General features: G+C 46.4%; 1 protein-coding gene and 2 long non-coding RNA genes across 11 annotated transcripts in view; 1 reads left to right on the top strand and 2 right to left on the bottom strand.

Moving 5' to 3' along the window:
• Positions 1-7,493, bottom strand: part of LOC119566466 — a 47,764-nt gene extending 40,271 nt beyond the window's left edge. For 3 of the 4 annotated variants that reach the window (XR_006291509.1, XR_006291508.1, XR_006291506.1), the window contains exon 1: positions 98-7,493. This is a non-coding gene — a long non-coding RNA (uncharacterized LOC119566466). The remainder of the gene's footprint in view (positions 1-97) is intronic. The other variant, XR_006291507.1, reaches the window with a different exon arrangement.
• The window catches only part of PPP2R5C (protein phosphatase 2 regulatory subunit B'gamma), a 194,323-nt gene that overhangs the window by 148,623 nt on the left and 26,580 nt on the right, over positions 1-19,120 (top strand). For all 5 annotated transcript variants that reach the window (XM_037900956.2, XM_043548548.1, XM_037900954.2 and 2 more), the window contains 2 exons: positions 7,487-7,657; positions 17,822-17,949. In XM_037900956.2, coding sequence (XP_037756884.1) covers positions 7,487-7,657; positions 17,822-17,949 — 299 coding nt within the window. The remainder of the gene's footprint in view (positions 1-7,486; positions 7,658-17,821; positions 17,950-19,120) is intronic.
• On the bottom strand, positions 9,611-17,825 carry LOC119566465. 2 transcript variants are annotated; one of them, XR_006291505.1, is made up of 5 exons: positions 16,536-17,825; positions 15,512-15,721; positions 13,109-15,250; positions 12,580-12,725; positions 9,611-10,543 (listed from the first exon to the last, which is right to left on the bottom strand). It is a non-coding gene; the product is annotated as an uncharacterized LOC119566465 (long non-coding RNA). The 2 variants fall into 2 exon arrangements; XR_005225607.2 differs by having other exon boundaries at positions 15,512-17,825.

The raw sequence follows: 19,120 nt of genomic DNA on the forward strand, positions 1-19,120 counted from the left end.
AAGCAAAGATTGGAGCCAGAGTTATGTTAGTATTGCACAGACAGCAATTTCCAGCTTATGGGTGTGTTAATGATTGTTTGGCATCAGAATTACTTACTTTATCCTTAGATGATGACTTTCACACTATTCTTTTAAATGTCTGTAACTGTTCATGTTTGGAGTAGCACTTTTTAACCTTCACAGCTGAGTAACAAGTGTTAGTCTGGAAATAGTAATTTCTATGATGCAGCAACATGCCTGATCGCTGATTGTTTGGGACAAGAATCCTTTTGGTTCTTCTTCAAGTGATGGTCTCTATGTGTAGTCCACTCAATGTGTACATGTGGTTTATGTGCCTGAGACCAGATTTTTCGCTAGTGGTGTCTGTTGGTCCATGCCTGCACCTTTTTCCTCCTTGTGCTCCGAGGTTGTTAGGGGATGTGTGGAATGACCACTAGTCCAGTACCTTTCTACCACCCATAGTCTGAATCCTAACCCTTCAGTGTCCACAGCTTTATTGAGCATTCTTTGTCTAATGTAAATAGTTTTACCTGTTCTTAGATAAGTTTAAAAGTGTAGAGTTAGTTTTAGGGTCCAGGGGCCTGAGGTGCCCCCTAACCGCTGTATGGGATGCCTAGTATGCCCAAGACCTCAGAATTCAAGATCCGCGTGGTCTGCTCCCGGGTCTTCCTGGTAAGCAACGACCATGATGCTTGCTTGTTTTGCCCCAGGAAAGCTCATACCCCCTCCAAGTGTAATATCTGTCCCTCCTCTCACCAAGACTATCAATCCACAAGAGTGCAGTTTTAGGAGATTCCTGATGGATTGTTCGATGAGTTCGTAGTCTGACCCCAGCCTGTCAGGACCCTCTCATCCTCGTCCTCTCCCTCCCCCTCGTGGAAAAATTACTTGCCAACTGCTCTGCTGCCTTGTGGCTACGTGCAGTGTTTTTTCTCTTTAGTCCTGCTGACCTGGTCTGCCTATGGTCCCCTTCTTCCTTGAGCGATGGTCCCTGTTGTTTTCCACCTCGGGGTTACATGTGTGCACCATGTGCCTGGAGTCAGAGAATTTGAAAGTAGTGTCTGTTTGTCCGCACATGTGTCCTTGCTTGCCTTGTGCCTTCGACCATGGCAATAAAGGGCAGGGTGAACCAACCACCTCTTCAGGTCTCCTTTTCACAGCTGCATGGTCCAGATCAAAACCTTTAGTGTCCTCAGCTTTGACGTCGTTCTGAAAAACAATATAAATTAAATAGTTAATAGTTTTAATAGTTTTTAATAACTTTTATAGATTTAGTAGTTTTTAGTATCTTTCACAGATTAGGCTACAGGGGAACCTACCACCATCCCGTACTCCACTTGAGTATCAGACTATGCCTAGAACTCCAGGCTTCAGACTCTGTGCCTCTTGCCCATGATCCTTCTCAGTCAGCGACGACCATCAGCACTGCCTCTACTGCCTGGAAGAAACTCACCTCATGGCTTGGTGTAGTATTTGCCAGTCGTCTCCCAGCCATACCCTAGAAGGACAGGCACTTTGTCTCTGCAAGTATCTCATGGAGATCATGGCTGCAATCTGATCAAAATCTGTTCTGTACATTGGCCTGAATCAGCAAGGAATGTGCCTCCTGCTGCTGAGTCTGACTTCAGTGCCAGAGAATCCACCACACCACAGGGCCTAGTCAGGAAGCATTCCCATAAGCATGGGACTAAGTCTTCCTCTAAGTCCGCTTCAAAGAAATCAGACATGCCTGCAAGCAAATCCACCCATTCAGCCTATGAGGACTTAGTATGTCCTTGGTCCCATAGGCACAAGAAGAAAGCTCCGAAACATTGAGCTCTGCCAGCTCTGGACTGTGCTCCATTGGTACCACCATCCCCCAGCTCCTCACAAGACCTGGGACCCTCCTGCACCAGCAAAGTCTGATTACCTTTGGATGCAGTCAGCATTGCTGGCACCAGTAGCCTGGACAGAAAGAGTCCTGACACCTGGGAGATATGGATCCATGGTCACACAGGACATTTTTGCCCGCCTGGATCCAGAATCCCCTCCTTCATTGGGAACCTCTGTTTTCAGGGAGTTGCCTACAGGGCGGAGCCTGTTACCCCATTCCCTCCTCTCCGTACACAATGTACACCTCTCCAATGGCACTGGCAGTACCACCACTGGAACCCAAGTCAGCCTTTTCCTCAGGAGATTCGGAATCATTAGAGGAATTGCTCCTCCCATACCATCCTTACCCATTTCCCAGGAGATCTGCACAGCCGTGGGACCAACCACTGCCTCACCCAACTTGGAGTCACTGGTATCCCATGCCATTGGGACCCCCACAACTACCTGTCAACCCCTCCTACTGACCATATTGGGGATCATGGGATGAGTAACAACCTTCAGAATCTATCTGATCCACCAGGGAGTTGCTACCTGCCTTCCCTTCAAGGAAGGATCACATTTACCCCCAGATCCAGTTGAAAAGCAGGAGTACTACGCTCCGGTTCCAGCGGTTCCACTGGAACTGGCCGGACTACAATCATCATTTTCAGCTGATGTGGTGACTTTGGCATCTCCCCCTTCCCCCCCAGTGACTTCAGGCAGTTCCAAGACCACCTCCGCAGAGTTGCCAGGAAACTTCAGATTCCAATAGAGGAGTCCAGGAGTCCAGCACAAGCTCTTGGACATCCTCCACACCTCTAGACCTATAAGAATAGCCCTCCCTGTAAATGAGGCCATATTGGAGCTCACTAGAACAATGTGAGAGAGAGGTCAGAATTCTTATTTTCTCATCCAGCTCCCAACTCAGTGGTGGTTCAGGCCACTTCAGAAAGGTCCAGGCAACACCACCCCAGATCTACTCCTGCAGGCGAGGAGGATAAACATGTAAAACTATTGGGGAGGAAGGTTTTCTTGTCCTCCAATTTTCGGTTCACGATAGCCAACTATCAAGCACTATTGGCTAAATATGATTTCCTGAACAATGCTAAGTTTGAGGAATTTGCCAACAGCCTCCCACAGCAGGATCATTCTCATTTCCAAGCTCTAATGGAGGAAGGAAAAAATTAATAGCCAGAATCACCCTCCAATCTGCACTCAAGGCAGCCGATACTTCCTCAGAGCATGGCTACCACCATTGTTATGCAAAGGGAGTCCTAGCTCTGTGCCTCAGCGTTCTGCTGGGAGGTCCAGAATACCATTGGGGACCTCCCCTTCAATGAATCTCACCTTTTCAATCAGTACACGGATGAGTCCCTATACACCCTAAAGGACTCTAGGGCTACCCTTTGATCACTGGGTGCATACACACCTTCCCTTAAGAGGAAGTTACATCACCAGTCAGCCCCATCAAGGTATAGAGCTCAACGCTTCTACCATCAGAGACCCTACAAACCACTGCATAAAAGGCAGAAGACTGAAAAGTCCTGCTTCCATGTTCCTTCCACATTGGCCTCAACATCCCAATCCAACCCCCCAAACCCAGTAATATTTTTGATGCGAGCTTGAGAACTGTGATTCACTGAGCCCAACACCACCTGACTCCAGTACTCCGGGGATCGCCTAGCACTCTTTTTCAGCACCTGGAGTGTGATAATGATGGACACGTGGGTGCTGGCTATACAACTGAGTTTGCAACACTACTTCATCCGAAACTGCCCTTCCCCAATCCTCTTTGGGGACCACTCTCATGACAGTATTCTCGCTCAGGAGGTGCTCCTTGCTGCTATAAGGAGTTCAATAGAGCATTTTCCTCCACAGTATTAGGTTACAGGTTTTACTTGACCTGTTTCCTCATATCCAAGAAGAAGGCTGGGTGGAGACCAATCCTTAACCTCCGCCACCTCAACCACTTCATTCACAAACTCAAATTTCAGCCATGTAGGCAGCAATAATTCCATTTTTAGAAAAAATGGCATGTGGTCATGGCTTCTGCCCACAGACAATTTCTCAGATTTATGGTGGGCTCTGATCATTTCCAGTACTATCCTTCAGAATAGCTACCACCTCCATAGTCTTTACCAAGGTATTTTCAGTGGTAGCAGCTCACGTCAGATGTCATGGCCTCCTCACTTTCCCATACCTTGACGACTGGCTCCTCACCACCAAATCTCGCCAGAAACCCTACATTGACGTGTATGATGCTCCACCTCTTTTCCTCCCTGGGGAGTCAGTGTAAATGTTAAAAAATCTGGTTTTACTCCCATGAAATCTTTGGACTTCATTGGGGCAACCTTGAACTCTGTCACCACAGGGGCGAACTTGCTCACAGTTTCTAGACCATGAAAGATATCATAGATCACATTGTGAGCAACCCTTGGGTAACAGTCAAAACATGTCTGTCCCTACTCGGCCACATGGCTTTGTACACAAATGTCACTTTGCAAGACTCCACCTTTGAGTATGACTACATTCAGTTCACTCCCTCGGCTGTCATTGCATGAATCTCACACTGACAGTTCCTGCCAAGATTCCCGCTGTCCTTCCTTGTGATGGACAAATCCTCATCTCACATGCATGGGTGCTCTCTTTCTCCCCTCTTCACTGGCCAAGACAATCATTATGGATGTTTCCCTGCTATGTTGGGGAGCCTATATGGGCAACCACACAGCACAAGGAGCCTGGACATTTTGAGAGTACAGAATGCACATCAGTGTCCTGGAATTATGGGCAGTAAGGAAGGTATGCAAATCCTTTCTTCCATTTGTTCGCTTTCACCACATCCTGATGTCAGACAACATTATGATGGGCTTTTATACCAGCAAGCAAGGGAGTGAGATCTGCCTCCCTGTGTGCAGAAGCAGGCAATCTCTGGAACTGGTGCATCAACAATCAAATCACCCTGTCTGCAGCCTACCTTCCAGGGACACAGAATGCACTCTCAGATTCCCTCAGCAAATGTTTTGCAATTGACCACAAGTGGGAACTTCACGACATGGTGGTGCATGACATTTTCACGTGTTGGGGAACCCCAACAAGAGATCTATTCACTTGCCAGGCCAACAAGAAGTGCATCACTTGTTGCTCCAGAGGAGCCATAGGCTGCAACTTCCAAGGTGATGCTCTCCTTTCCTGGTCAGACCAGTTCAACTATACTTCCCTACGCGGCCGCTTCTGCCATGAGTGCTACGCAAGTTCCAGCGGAACAGGGTGACAGTCATCTTGATCACCCCTTTTTGGCCCTGACAGTTTTAGTTCCCCGAGCTCCTAACCCAGTGCAATGGGAGGATTAAACACCCTAATCCACAACCACTCCACCTCAGGGCATGGTATTTGGATGGCCATCATAGCTAGAACGTACATGCTCTTCAGCCATGTGAGACGTCTTCTCCAATAGCAGAAAGGATTACCTAGCTAAATGGAAATGCTTCTGGTCCTGGACACAACAAAGAGGCATTCTACCAGAAGCTATGGATATTCCACTCATTCTAGACTAGATCCTATCTTTTGAAGACATCCGGTCTCTCCCTCTGCTCCTTGCAAGTCTGCCTAGTGGCGATCGGTGCATTCCTTCCACCTTCTGAAGGCTACTCTATTTTTGCACACTCGCTAGCCAGTTGACTCTGGAAAGACCGGATAAGAACTTTCCCACTCCTCAAAAGATTGTGCCCCAATGGGACATGAATCTTGTTCTTTTGGTACTGACCAGGCTCCCCATTAGCTACTTGCCCCCATGTTTCTCTTCTCCATGAAGGTCACCTTCCTTGGAGCCATCACATTGGCGAGGAGGGTTAGTGAACTCAGAGCAATGATGGCAGACCCTCCATACACTGTTCCACGAAGATAGTTTCTTTACACCTATACCCCAAATTTATCCCTAAAGTGGTTTTGGAATTTCACCTTAACCAATCTATTCACTTACCTTTATTCTTCCCCATATTGCACACATCTGCAGAAAAATGTAGACTCCACTCTCTCGATGTTCGAGCCTTGGCCTTTTACCAACAGAGATCAAAACCAGTCAGGAAGTCCCTGAGACTTTGTCAGTCACTCTAGCAGAGAGAATCAGTGGGCATGCCATCTCCACCCAGAGAATTTCCAAATGGATATCTGGTTACATTCTACTCTGTCAGCTCTTAAACCTCCCTCCCCCCACAGAGATATGAGCTCACTCCACTAGAGCTCAAGCAACAAATGTAGTGTCTCTTCAGGAGTTATCCCTCCTGGAGCCATGTGGAGCTCCAGCCACATGTTTGCAAGTCCTAGTACAGGACTCAGCTGCTGCTGCCTCCTTTGGATTGATGGTTCTCTGTTCAACCCTGCTGTCCACATCCTCGAGCCCTCCTCCTACTTATTTACTGCTTGTCAGTTACCCACAGTGGGATACAATAGAGACCATTACTCAAAGAAGAAGAGGAGGTTACTTACTTGTAACTGGAGGTTCTTCAAGATGTGTGGTCCCTATTTGTATTCCACTACCTGCTCTCCTTGCCCTCTGCTTTGAATCTTGTCTGATTCGAACTGGAGAAGGAACTGAAGAGGTGGTCGGTCTGCCTCGCCCTTTATTTCCTTGGTCGGAGGCATGAGGCAAGCCAGGGCGCATGCATGGGCCAGACACTACTTTTAAACTCTCCAACTCTGGGCGCATGGTGCATGTGCATAACCCACTGTGGTATATAGATGGGGACCACCCATCTCAAAGAACCTCCATTTACATGTAAGTAACTTCCTCTTTTGCCATTTGACTCAGTTCTCAGGCTGGGTCACCTTCAGTCTCACCCATTTCAGGGGAAGCCAGAGTTTTCACCAAGTTGGCAGCCCTGGTCCAGGCCTGATGGTCCTTCTGTCACTTTGTGTTTGGGGTCTTCTCTCTAGTCTTTCTGGTAAGGCTGTAGGGGAACTCAGTCCCTCCCTCTGCCCTGGGTTCCACTCCATTTCAGGATGTCCCTCTTCTGGAGATCTGTAGAGCTCAGTGCATACCCTGGTACAAGCTTCTACAGCAGATGCATCCTTCATAGCAGAGCTGTTCCAATCTGTAGTACAGCAGGGTTCCTCACACCTTTCTTGTGAGTCACCTCAAGTGGAATATATATAAGGACCATCACTCAAAGAAGAAAGTGTTTGTACAGTAACTGGAGTTCTTCAAGGTGTGTGGTCCCTGCCTTCCCTCCCCTCTGTTTTGGATTGTTATCCTAAGCTTATTTGCAGTAGCGAAGGAATTAGAGAGACAGTCCAGACCGCCCCTTAAATCCTCAGTTTGGAGCTCGAGGAGGACAAGGGTGTAGCCGTGGACAAACAGACACTGCTAGCGAAAAAACTTCTGGTCTCAGGCGCATGGCACACATGTGTATCTTGAGTGGAATATACATAGGGATCAAACATCTCAAAGAACTCCAGTTACTGTACAAGGTAGGTAACCAGACTTCTTATACCTCATTAGTACAGTAACAAACATACTTGTTTACGATGACAATTCCTGTTAGAAATCCACTTTAGTTCAAAGGTGGAAGTCAAATATTTAAAATGTTGCTATGAAAATTGTGTATTAATTTTTTTCCTGCAAACGTTCTTTTTACAGGTGGTGATGGCACTGCTCAAATACTGGCCAAAGACTCACAGTCCAAAAGAAGTCATGTTTTTAAATGAACTAGAGGAAATTTTAGATGTCATTGAACCATCTGAATTTGTAAAGGTTATGGAGCCTCTTTTCAGACAGCTAGCCAAATGTGTGTCCAGTCCACACTTCCAGGTCTGTACTTCAAAGAACTCATAAAACCAGATCTTCAGTTTAGGATTTTTACATTGTTAGTGAATTGATCGTTTTAGATATATATGTACTAAACTTTTTTAAAATAACCGATTTTAGTATGTTGAAAATGCTGAAAAAATAGCACATAGGTGCCTAACTTCAGTGATCCCATGATAAGGAGCTCAGAGGGCCAGGTGACTTAGTGATTGTTGCACCCAACTTCCTGCCCCTTGCCTCTCTGTCAGGGCAGTAGAGGTACCTGTTAATGACCATAAGCTGAGGATCTTCAGCTTTCCACCCACATCATGGTTTTGGCCCTTGTGGGTGTTGTGGCAGGGAAGTTCAGCCTCTCGCTGAGACAGCACCATCAAGCCTGAGCTACTGAGGCTGTGTCCACCTCTGCGATGCTGTCCTGGCAGCAGGGTCAGTGGCCAGCGCAATGGCCTTACTGGAATGCCTGGGGCATGCCTGTTATGCCGATGCCCCCTTCTCGCCAATTGTCGGTTGCCGCATCAGACAAGCATCAGGCAGAACCGATGGCACCGGGCTTGGTGCACAAAGTGCAAGCAGATGCTGGGGCGGAAGGGCAGGTGCCCACCCCGAGACCCCCTTCCACCACGGGGGATGATGCCCCGGGCCCTCCCTCAGTGGTCCTATTCTCCTCATCCTCTCCGGATGAGGCTATGGTGGGGCCTTCTTGCATTAGAGAGGGAGGTTACCAGTGGACTTCCTCAAGGATTGGTTTTGGGACCAATCTTATTTAAACTTTTTATTACTGACCTCGGCACAAAAAGTGGGAGTGGGCTAATAAAGTCTGTGGATGATACAAAGCTGAGAGGTATTGCCAATTTAGAGAAGGACAGGGATATCATACAGGAGGATCTGGATGACCTTGTAAACTGGAGTAATAGTAATAGGATGAAATTTAATAGTGAGAAGCGTAAGGTCATGCATTTAGGGATTAATAACAAGAATTTTAGTTATACGCTGGAGACGCATCAATTAGAAGTAAAGGAGGAGGAGAAGGACCTTGGAGTATTGGTTGATCATAGGATGACTATGAGCCGCCAATGTGATATGGCTATGAAAAAAGCTAATGCGGTCTTGGGATGCATCAGGAGAGGTATTTCCAATAGAGATAAGGAGGTTTTAGTACCGTTATACAAGGCACTGGTGAGACCTCACCTGGAATAGTGTGTGCAGTTCTGGTCTCCCATGTTTCAGAAGGATGAATTCAAACTGGAACAGGTACAGAGAAGGGCTACTAGGATGATCCGAGGAATGGAAAACTTGTCTTATGAAAGGAGACTCAAGGAGCTTGGCTTGTTTAGCCTAACTAAAAGAAGGTTGAGGGGAGATATGATTGCTCTCTATAAATATATCAGAGGGATAAATACCGGAGATGGAGAGGAATTATTTAAGCTCAGTACCAGTGTGGACACAAGAACAAATGGATATAAACTGGCCACCAGGAAGTTTAGACTTGAAATTAGACAAAGGTTTCTAACCATCAGAGGAGTGAAGTTTTGGAATAGCCTTCCAAGGGAAGCAGTGGGGGCAAAAGATCTATCTGGCTTTAAGATTAAACTCGATAAGTTTATGGAGGAGATGGTATGATGGGATAACATGGTTTTGGTAATTAAATATTCATGGTAGATAGGCCTAATGGCCTGTGATGGGATGTTAGATGGGGTGGGATCTGAGTTACCCAGGAAAGAATTTTCTGTAGTATTTGGCTGATGAATCTTGCCCATATGCTCAGGGTTTAGCTGATCGCCATATTTGGGATCGGGAAGGAATTTTCCTCCAGGGCAGATTGGAAAAGGCCCTGGAGGTTTTTCGCCTTCCTCTGTAGCATGGGGCACGGGTCACGTGCAGGAGGATTCTCTGCTCCTTGAAGTCTTTAAACTACGATTTGAGGACTTCAATAGCACAGATATAGTTGTGAGGTTTTTTGCAGGAGTGGTGGGTGAAATTCTGTGGCCTGCATTGTGCAGGAGGTCAGACTAGATGATCATAATGGTCCCTTCTGACCTTAGTATCTATGAATTAGCCCACTGGACAATTTTAAGGAGCACCAAGCCCTGCTCCAAAGGGTGGCCACTGAGTTAGGCCTAGAGGTGGAAGAGATGGTGGAGCAATCAGACACTTTGTTTAATGTGCTCTCTGCATCTACCCCCGCCCGTACACAAAGGGATTCTAAAGATCGCCAAAGCCCTCTGGCAAATCCCGTCCTCAATTACACCCACCTTCAAGAGGGCTGAAAAGAAGCATTTCGTCCCAGCCAAGGGGTTCGAATACTTGTACGCTCAACTGCCCCCCAGGGTTGTTGATAGTTTCTGTGGCCAACAAAAAAGACAAGCAAGGGCAATCTAGTTCCACCCCCAAAAATAAGGAGGCCAAGAGACTGGAACTTTTCGGAAGGAAAATGTATTTCACAGCCAGTCTCCAGTTCAGAGTCGCAAACCACTAAGCTCTTCCAAAAGAGATAACTTCAACTTATGGGACTCCCTCCATAAATTCAAGGACTCCATGCCCCAGGATGCGGCCCCAAAATTTGGGGCCCTTGTTGAGTAGGGTACTACAGCAGCTTGGTGTTCCCTCCAAATGGCATGGGATGTGGCCAATTCGGCAGCCAGAGTGGTCGCCTCAGCGCTGGCCATGAAGCGTTGTTTCTGGCTTCGGTCTGCAGGCCTGTCCCAGGAGATACAGTCCTTGATCCATGATTTCCCGTTTGATGGGATTGGACTCTTTGCAGAACAGATGGATGTGAGGCTGCACAGACTGAAGGACACTCAGGCTCATTGGGGTTACATATGCCTCAGTCTGTGTCGAAACAGTTCCAGATGCCCCCTCTACTAAGGCCTTGACAGTCTCGGCAAGGGTCTGCAAGGAGAAGGGATAAGGACACAAGTTTTAGTCGTCACCGCCCTTCCTCCTCCCGTTTACCTGCACAACCTGGCCCGGTGAAACATGGGGGCCAGAAGCATGCATTTTGAGGGTGCGCTTCAGAGCGATGCCCCAGTCAGCTTCCTGGATCTGCCTCATCCTTTCCTCAACCACCTTCGTCCCTACCATTAGGCCTGGTCACGGGTTACCTCAGATTGCTGGGTGCTAGAAATTGTATTGTTGGGATATACCCTCCAATTCTCGGCCACCACCACCACCACCCCCAATCCCCTTCGCTCTTCAGGGATGCTTCTCATGAGAAGCACCTCGTTCAGGAGGTAGACAACCTCCTGCAGCTGGGGGCACTGGAGGAGATCCCTTGGGAAATGAGGGAGAAAGAATTCTACTCCTGTTATTTCCTAATCCTGAAGGCAAAAGGGGGCCATTCTGGACTTGTGGCGAATCGACAAATATCTCGAGAAGTTGAAGTGCCACATGGTTTCTCTGGCCTCCATCATCCCCTCCCTGGATCCGGGAGACTGATACGCGGCTCTCAACTTGAAAGACCTTTCTTTTCATATTTCCATGTTCCAAGGACACAGAAAATTCCTCCGTTTTGTGGTGGTCCAGAGTCACTTCCAATTCACGGTGCTACATTTTGGCCTCTCCTTGGCCCCATGGGTATTTACAAAATGTACGGCCCCAATAGCTTCAGACCTTGCTTTTTTTGAAGAGGTTAGCAATAGGCACACACAAACCTCCAAATGTGTCTCTGAAGTGCTCAGCCCATGATCCACCAAACAGTTACAGAGCTTTTAGATCTGCTGTACTCGCAGGAATAGAGTAGCAGCCATGTTAGTCCTGTGTCCGCAAAAAGAACAGGAGTACTTGTGGCATCGTAGAGACGAACAAATTTATTTGAGCGTAAGCTTTTGTGGGCTATAGTCCACTTCATCGGATGCATAGAATGGAACATATAGTAAGAAGATATAGATAGATATTGTGACAGGGTCGGGCCAGATGGCTACAGGGGAGTAATAGAAGGCAGATATATTAGCCCCAGGCTAAGTAGGTCCCTTTTCCCTGGGTAAGGTAACAGGGAAGGTTCCAGAACAATCAGGAAGCTTCTGCAGACAATTTAGACAGACAGGCTGATTAGAACACCTGCAGCATATCAAGAAGCTGCTAGAATCAATTAAGGCAGGCTAATCAGGGCACCTGGGTTTAAAAAGGAGCTCACTTCAGCTTGTGGTGCGCGTGTAAGGAGCTGGGAGCAAGAGGCGCAAGGAGCTGAGAGTGAGAACGCATACTGTTGGAGGACTGAGGAGTACAAGCATTATCAGATACCAGAAGGAAGGTCCTATGGTGAGGATAAAGAAGGTGTTGGGACGAGGCCATGGGGAAGTAGCCCAGGGAGTTGTAGCTGTCGCACAGCTGTTCCAGGAGGCACTCTAGACAGCTGCATTCCACAGGGCCCTGGGCTGGAACCCAGAGTAGAGGGCGGGCCCGGGATCCCCCAAACCTCCCAACTCCTGGTCAGACACAGGAGGAGTTGACGTGGAGTGTGGGTTCACGAAAACGGCCAAACTGAGGGCTACCGTGAAGCTCCAAGGCAAGTAAATCCACCAATAAGCGCAAGACCCACAAAGGTAGAGGAGGAACTTTGTCACAATACAAATACACATACATACAGAGAAGGTGGAGGTTGCCATACAGACTGTAAGAGGCTAATTAATTAAGATGAGCTATCAGCAGCAGGAGAAAAAAACTTTTGTAGTGATGATCAAGATGGCCCATTTAGACAGTTGACAAGAAGGTGTGAGGATACTTAACATAGTGAAATAGATTCAATATGTGTAATGATCCAGCCACTCCCAGTCTCTATTCAAACCCACGTTAATGGTATCTAGTTTGCATATTAATTCAAGCTCAGCCGTTTCTTGTTGGAGACTGGTTTTGAAGCTTTTCTGTTGCAAAATTGCCACCCTTAAATATTTTACTGAGTGCCCAGAGAGGTTGAAGTGTTCTCCTACCATTCTATGCATCCGATGAAGTGGGCTGTAGCCCATGAAAGCTTATGCTCTAATAAATTTGTTAGTCTCACAGGAATAGTATGTCCCAGCTTGTAAATTTCACCTCATGATTACCAGCGTTCTTAACATACAGCACTTAGATATATCTGTAGTGAAAACAAGAAAGAGTTTGTCATCAAAGAACAGAGATTCAAGTGATAGAGAGTGAGAGTATTGGAGACAAATGGTTACAGGTAAAACAAAATTATAACACCCTTTCTAGAGATTAAATTTAACTAACCAGCTCTTTGAGTGCTTGCTCATGTTCCAAGTTAGGTGTGTGCAGACCCCATCTTCTCTCCCTTTCACTTCAAAGAGGGTAGAGAAGTAGTACTATGTGCCTGCCAAGAGGTACAAATACTTGTACTCTCACCCTCTTCCTCGGTCCATTGTGGTCACAGTGGCCAATGAGAGAGATAGGCAAGACCAGTCGGGTGCTATCCCCCCGCTCCCACCCCTCCCCAAGCAAAAGGACTTAGAGAAACTAGACCTGTTTGGCAGAAAAATGTATTCAACGAGTGGATTACAGCTTCGCATTTCCAACCAACAAGCCATGCTGCGGACGAATGATTCCTATATTTGGGACTCTACGGCAAAGTTTAAAGATTCACTGCCTCAGGACTCCAGGCAAGAGTTTTTCACCCTGATAGAGGAAGGGAAAATCATAGCCAGGGCCTCACTCCAAGCAGCTCTAGGTGCAGCTCACACAACAGCCATAACAACAGCTTCCACAATGGTCATGAGGCGATGCTCCTGGCCTTAGTCCTTAGCCCCAGCAATCGGCCTGCTTCTTGGCTCCACTGTCTTTACAGGACCTGTTCAAGAAACTGTGCAGGAGTTACAAGTATAGACAACTGTCCAGTCTACCTCAACTTCCTACCAGGATCACACAGATCCCAGGAGGCCCAAAACAGAACTTCTGAAAGCACACCCGAGAGCATTATATCAATTCCCGCATCGGATTCTGCCCCCCTTTTGTTTTCAGACTGACTCTCCCAGTTCAGCCCGGTGAGGTCCCTCATCACCTGAGGCCACTGGATGCTGAATATGGTGGAGGAAGATTACACCCCTAAGTTTTCTTCCACCACCACCTATCCCCATCCCTCTTTAGGGTCCCTTCTCACAAGCAACTTCTAGCACAAGAGGTCCAAGCCCTCCTGTGAGTAGGGGCTGTGGAAAAGGTGCATCAGAACTTGAGAGGGAAGGGGTTTTACTCCTAATATTTCCTAATCCTGAAAGCCAAAAGGGGTCTTCAACCCATCTTGGACCTGCATTGCCGCAACAGTTATTTCAAGAAACTGAGGTTCCGCATGGTCTCCCTGGCCTCCATTATTCCCTCCCTGGATCCAGAGGACTGGTATGCTGCCCTCAACTTGAAAGATGCCTATTTCCACATTTTCATCTTCTAAGGCCACAGAAGGTTCCTCAGATTTATTGTAAACCAAACTCATTACCAATTCACTGTCCTCCCCTTTGGTCTGTCAGCAGCCTCTCAGGTTTTTACGGAATGATGGTGGTAGTGGCCTTCCTCAGAAGGCAAGGTGTCCGAGTCTACCTGTACCTCGACAACTGGCTGATCAAGGGTCGTTCAGAGGCTCAACTGAAGAACAGTATCAGCCTGGTCCAAGCCACCTTCCGTGCACTGGGCCCATTGTTAAATGAGCAAAAGTCGACTCTCATTCCCATCCAGAGAATAGAGTTTATCAGAGCAGTACTAGACTCAACCCAGGCCAGAGCCTTCCTTGCAGAGGTTCAATTCCAGACCATATCGGCTCTGATATCCAAGGTTAAGGCCCACCCCATCACGACACCCCTGTTTTTCCTCAAACTTTCGGGACACATGGCTGAGTGCACTTACATGGTACAGCACGCAAGGCCACACCTCAGACGCCTGCATGCTTGGTTGGCCCAGTGTAATCACCAAACGGACACCACTTGGACTCAGTGCTTACACTTCCCACCCCAGTCCTTGCCTCCCTTGACTGGTGAAGGATCCCCGGTAGATGGCTGCAGGCCTTTCCTTTGTCACAAACCTCTCCCCCGAAGCCTTCAGTATCTTTCATTTCAGATGCATCCGATCTAGGTTGGGGAGCTCGCCTCAAGCACATCAGGACTCAGGGCCTGTGGTCCCTGGAAGAACTCTCCCTACACATAAATGTCAGGGAGCTCAGAGTGGTCTGCTTAGCTTGCCAAGTGTTCGTTCCCCAGATCACTGGCAGAGTTGTGCGAGTGTTTATGGACAACATGGCAGCCATGTTTTACATCAACAGAGAGGGAGGAGCACACTCCTTTACCCTGTGCTAGGAGGCCATTGGTCTGTGGGACTTCTGTATGAAACACTCAGTTCACCTCAAGGTTTCCCATTTTCCAGGAGTCTGGAATACCCTGGCAGATCACATCAGCAGGTCTTTCTCCTCTCATCATGAGTGGTCCCTTCAGCCAGAGGTGATGAGATCCATCTTCCAGAGGTGGGGGTCTCCCCAGGTACACTTGTTTGCAACCAGGCAGAATAAAAAATGTCAGCAGTTTTTCTCATTACTGATCGCGGTCCAGGCTCTCCGATGCCTTCCTGCTTCTATGGACAGAGATCCTATTCTATGTGTTTTCTCCAGTTCTAGTACCCAAGGTCCTTCTGAAAGTCAAGTGAGAAAAGGCAAGGGTTATCCTTATAGCTCCTGTGTGGCTGCGACAACATTGGTTCAGCATGCTGCTGGACATGTCAGTAGCACCGCCTCTGTTGCTCCCACCCCGCCTGGATCTGATCTCGCAAGACCATGGCCGTTTACTCCACCCGAACCTCAGGGCCCTTCACCTGACTGTGTGGATGCTCCATGAACCTGTTCAGAGCAAGTTCGCCAGATCTTACTAGGTACCGTCCACTAGAGCTACTTACCCAGCCAAATGGAAGGATTTCTTGGTGTGGTCTTCTCAACAAGGTCTCTCACTGACTCAGTCATCCCTCCAGCTGTGCTGGAATACCTGCTCCATCTTAAGCAACAGGGTCTGGCCCTCACATCTATCAAGGTACATCTAGTGGCAATCTGTCTTCCACCCTTCGGTGGACGGTAGGTCGGTGGTCTTGCATGAGATGTCCATTCACTTCCTTAAAGGGGTAGAGAGACTTTACCCTCAAATTTGTGAACCATTTCTACTGTGGGTCTTAACCTGGTCCTATCCAGACTCACTGGCCCTCCCTTTGAGCTGCTAGCATCATGCCCTCTGTTGTATTTCTCTGGAAAGTCGCCTTCCTGGTGGCAATTACCTCAGCCAGGAGGGTCTCAGAAATTAGGGTCCTTACCTTAGAAACACTTTATGCAATGTTCTTTAAGGACAAGGTTCAACTGCACTCCCACCCAGCTCCTTCCAGAGGTGGTCTTGCAGCTTCATAATAACCATACTATTTTCCTGCCAGTTTTCTTCCCAAAACCACACAGGAATGCAGGGAGCGGCATTAGAAGTGCCCTGGCCTTGTACATTGGGAGGAGCAAGCCGTTCAGTAAATTCACACAGCTCTTCTTGGCAGTAGCAGACAGGATGAATGGCCTACCGGTTTCAGCCCGGAGAATCTCATCCTGGATCACCTCCTGTATTCATACATGCTACGAGCAGGCAGGTGTACCACCTCCTGCCATCTTGACCACCTATTCGACCAGAGCTCAAGCTTCATCAGTGGCATTTCTGGCCCAGGTCCCAATCTGAGGCACCTGCAGGGCTGCCACATGGTCGTCATTGCATACCTTCTCTTCCCACTACGCCATCCCCACAGCAGGCTAGAGAGAATGCCAAGTTCAGAAGAGCAGTGCTACAATCTGCATGTCCATGTACTCTGAGCCCAGCTCCTTGGGTACCACTTATGAGTCACCTAACATGGAACAGACATGAGCAAGCACTTGAAGAAGAAAAGAACAGTAACTAACCTTTCCGTATCTGTTGTTTTTCAAGATGTGTTGCTCATGTCTATTCCATGACCCACCCTCCTGCCACTCTTTCAGAATTCTCTGGCAAGAAGGATCGTGGTGCACCAGAGGGTGCTAGAGCCAGCCCTATGGATACCACTGAGAGAGAAATCTCTGGCAACTCTGCAAATGACATGCACACCATAACATGAATGGACATGAGCAACACATCTTGAAGAACAACAGTTACAGAAAGATTAGCAACCGTGTTTTCTTCTGACTAGAGAAATTTATCTCAACCAACGTTCTTCCCAGCATTTTCAGCCAAGCCTGGCTGAGATCCCTTTTTCATGAAGCAAATCCCACTGTCAGTTTCCTTCCCTGGAGAAGGATTTCAGGGTGCCTCTCTGCTCTCCCAAATACATAAGAACATATCTCTGATGTTTACCTGAAATACGGTTACCCCTGCTATTTATTTCCTCCTGTTAATTTCCTTCTCAAATCTCTGTCAGCTCTTCATCAACATTTGACTTAGAATGCTAATAAATTTCTACTGTATGACATACTATACACAGTGATCCACCATGGAGACACGTGTCTTCCACTCCCTGCCTGTAGAAGTTTGTCTCCTGATGCACAGTTTTTGAGTGACCTGTCTTAACTCTCAGAGAACGTAATTTTTAGAATATATACATAACTCTTCATGTGTGTTCTGTGTACACAGTTCACAATGATTGATTACTAGTATGACACAAGCTTTCATTACAGACCTGACATGATATTCTTCAGTGAACCCATGGGATCCTTGTATCCCTATGTACCTCTGTGCCTTCTGCGAGTTGGCATCAAGAGATCCTTGGATCACAGCAGTTCTTAAGTTTCTTAGCTGTACTGCAGTGCAACTGTAGAAGTACCAAATTGGCACCCACTTTCTTGATTGAGAACCTTTTTTTAAATGCAAGGAGTGTGTCACTGCCTACATGACACCAACAGGTCACAGGGGTTCTATTTAAATTGTGAATGTGCAGCATCATAGATAAAATGGAGGGCACAGGACACGTTTCTTAAGAATGATTTGTAGCCATATGTTTGTAAAATACACAGTTCTGACCCAGATTAAAAAGTAAACCATAACTTTGAATTTCTTGATGGTAATTTTAAAATATTTTGATACTTAATATTTGGTATCCTCAATTCTCTCCAAGCCATTTTATTTCCTAATTTTAGTTCTGTTTAGCAAACTTTATGGTATGTAAATGCTAACTGGAAGGCGGATAAAGTAGTGTGCTTACCTTCATGTCTTTCAGGTGGCAGAACGAGCACTATACTACTGGAATAATGAGTACATTATGAGTTTAATCAGTGATAATGCAGCAAAGATTTTGCCCATCATGTTCCCATCATTGTACCGAAATTCAAAGACACATTGGAACAAGTAAGAGATTCTTGTACAAATAATATATTGGTTAATATATTTAAAGGATTTTCTAAATTTTGGTAATGTTACTTATCTAACAGTATTGAACTTCCATTTCAAACAATTAGGGTTAAAATGCCTTGTGTTTGTGAATTACCTGTTGTAGCTACAGTATAATCATGCATAGTGACAATATTTCTCCCCAAGACCTTAACAATGTGAAAGGAAACGAATGAGGGCAAATGTCATGTCACTGTCAGAGAGCCCAGGAAATGCATTTGAGAGGGTGGACTCTTTCCTGTAAAAATATGTTTTAGTGCAGCTTTTCTCCTATACCATATTTTATTTTGGATTATTTATATTGAGTAAATTAAATGTGTATTGCATAGTAGCTTAGTGGTTACTAAAGACAAATTTTGATGGTTGACCTCTAAACTTTGTTGACCCACATTTTTCCATTGATAATCATTTGACTATATCCATATTAAAATCATCTTATTCTTTCTTTTTTCTTCTTCTCTTTCTCTGCATTTGTTGCCTGTTTACTTTCTCTGTCTACATATTTCCTTTGTTTTTCCCTTTCCATCCACACAATAGTATAATACTCAAGCATGAAAGTACTCCTAGTCAGCCCCATTTTGAAGCTGCTCCAGCTGCAAAACAATTTTGTTTGAGCTAGTGTGCAAGAGCTGGTAGTGTGGTTGTTCCATAGCTCATTGCTGTGGAGTGAGGACTATTGATTGGTTGGCCTACAGTAATGCCTGATGAATCTCCCAGTAACTTCAGTGAAAGGTATACTGAGGGAAGTGTGTGCAATAACTGGATACAGGTAATTCATTGATATACTGATTTAAAAAATATAATATGGATTACTTTTAAAAGAAAAACTGTAATCCTAAAAAAAGATTCAAGTTGTGAATAAAAAATATGGGTTACTTTCAGTTGTTTTTCTCACTTTTTATGGCCATCCATTCATTCTGTCCTGAGCATGAGTGAAGTCATGAAATCCATTACATCCCCACACTCACTGTGTAACCAACATGAATGATGCAAATTAACGATGTAACGGATTTCTTTTCTGATCTGGTGATCAGTAACTTAGAATAGATTACTTCTATAGAGTAAACTTTTACTTCCCTGGCAATGTGCACTATATAATGCAGGTGAAGATTTGTTGTTGTTTCTCATG

This window comes from Chelonia mydas, chromosome 6 (genome assembly GCF_015237465.2).
Source record: "Chelonia mydas isolate rCheMyd1 chromosome 6, rCheMyd1.pri.v2, whole genome shotgun sequence".
Classification (NCBI taxonomy): domain Eukaryota; kingdom Metazoa; phylum Chordata; order Testudines; family Cheloniidae; genus Chelonia; species Chelonia mydas.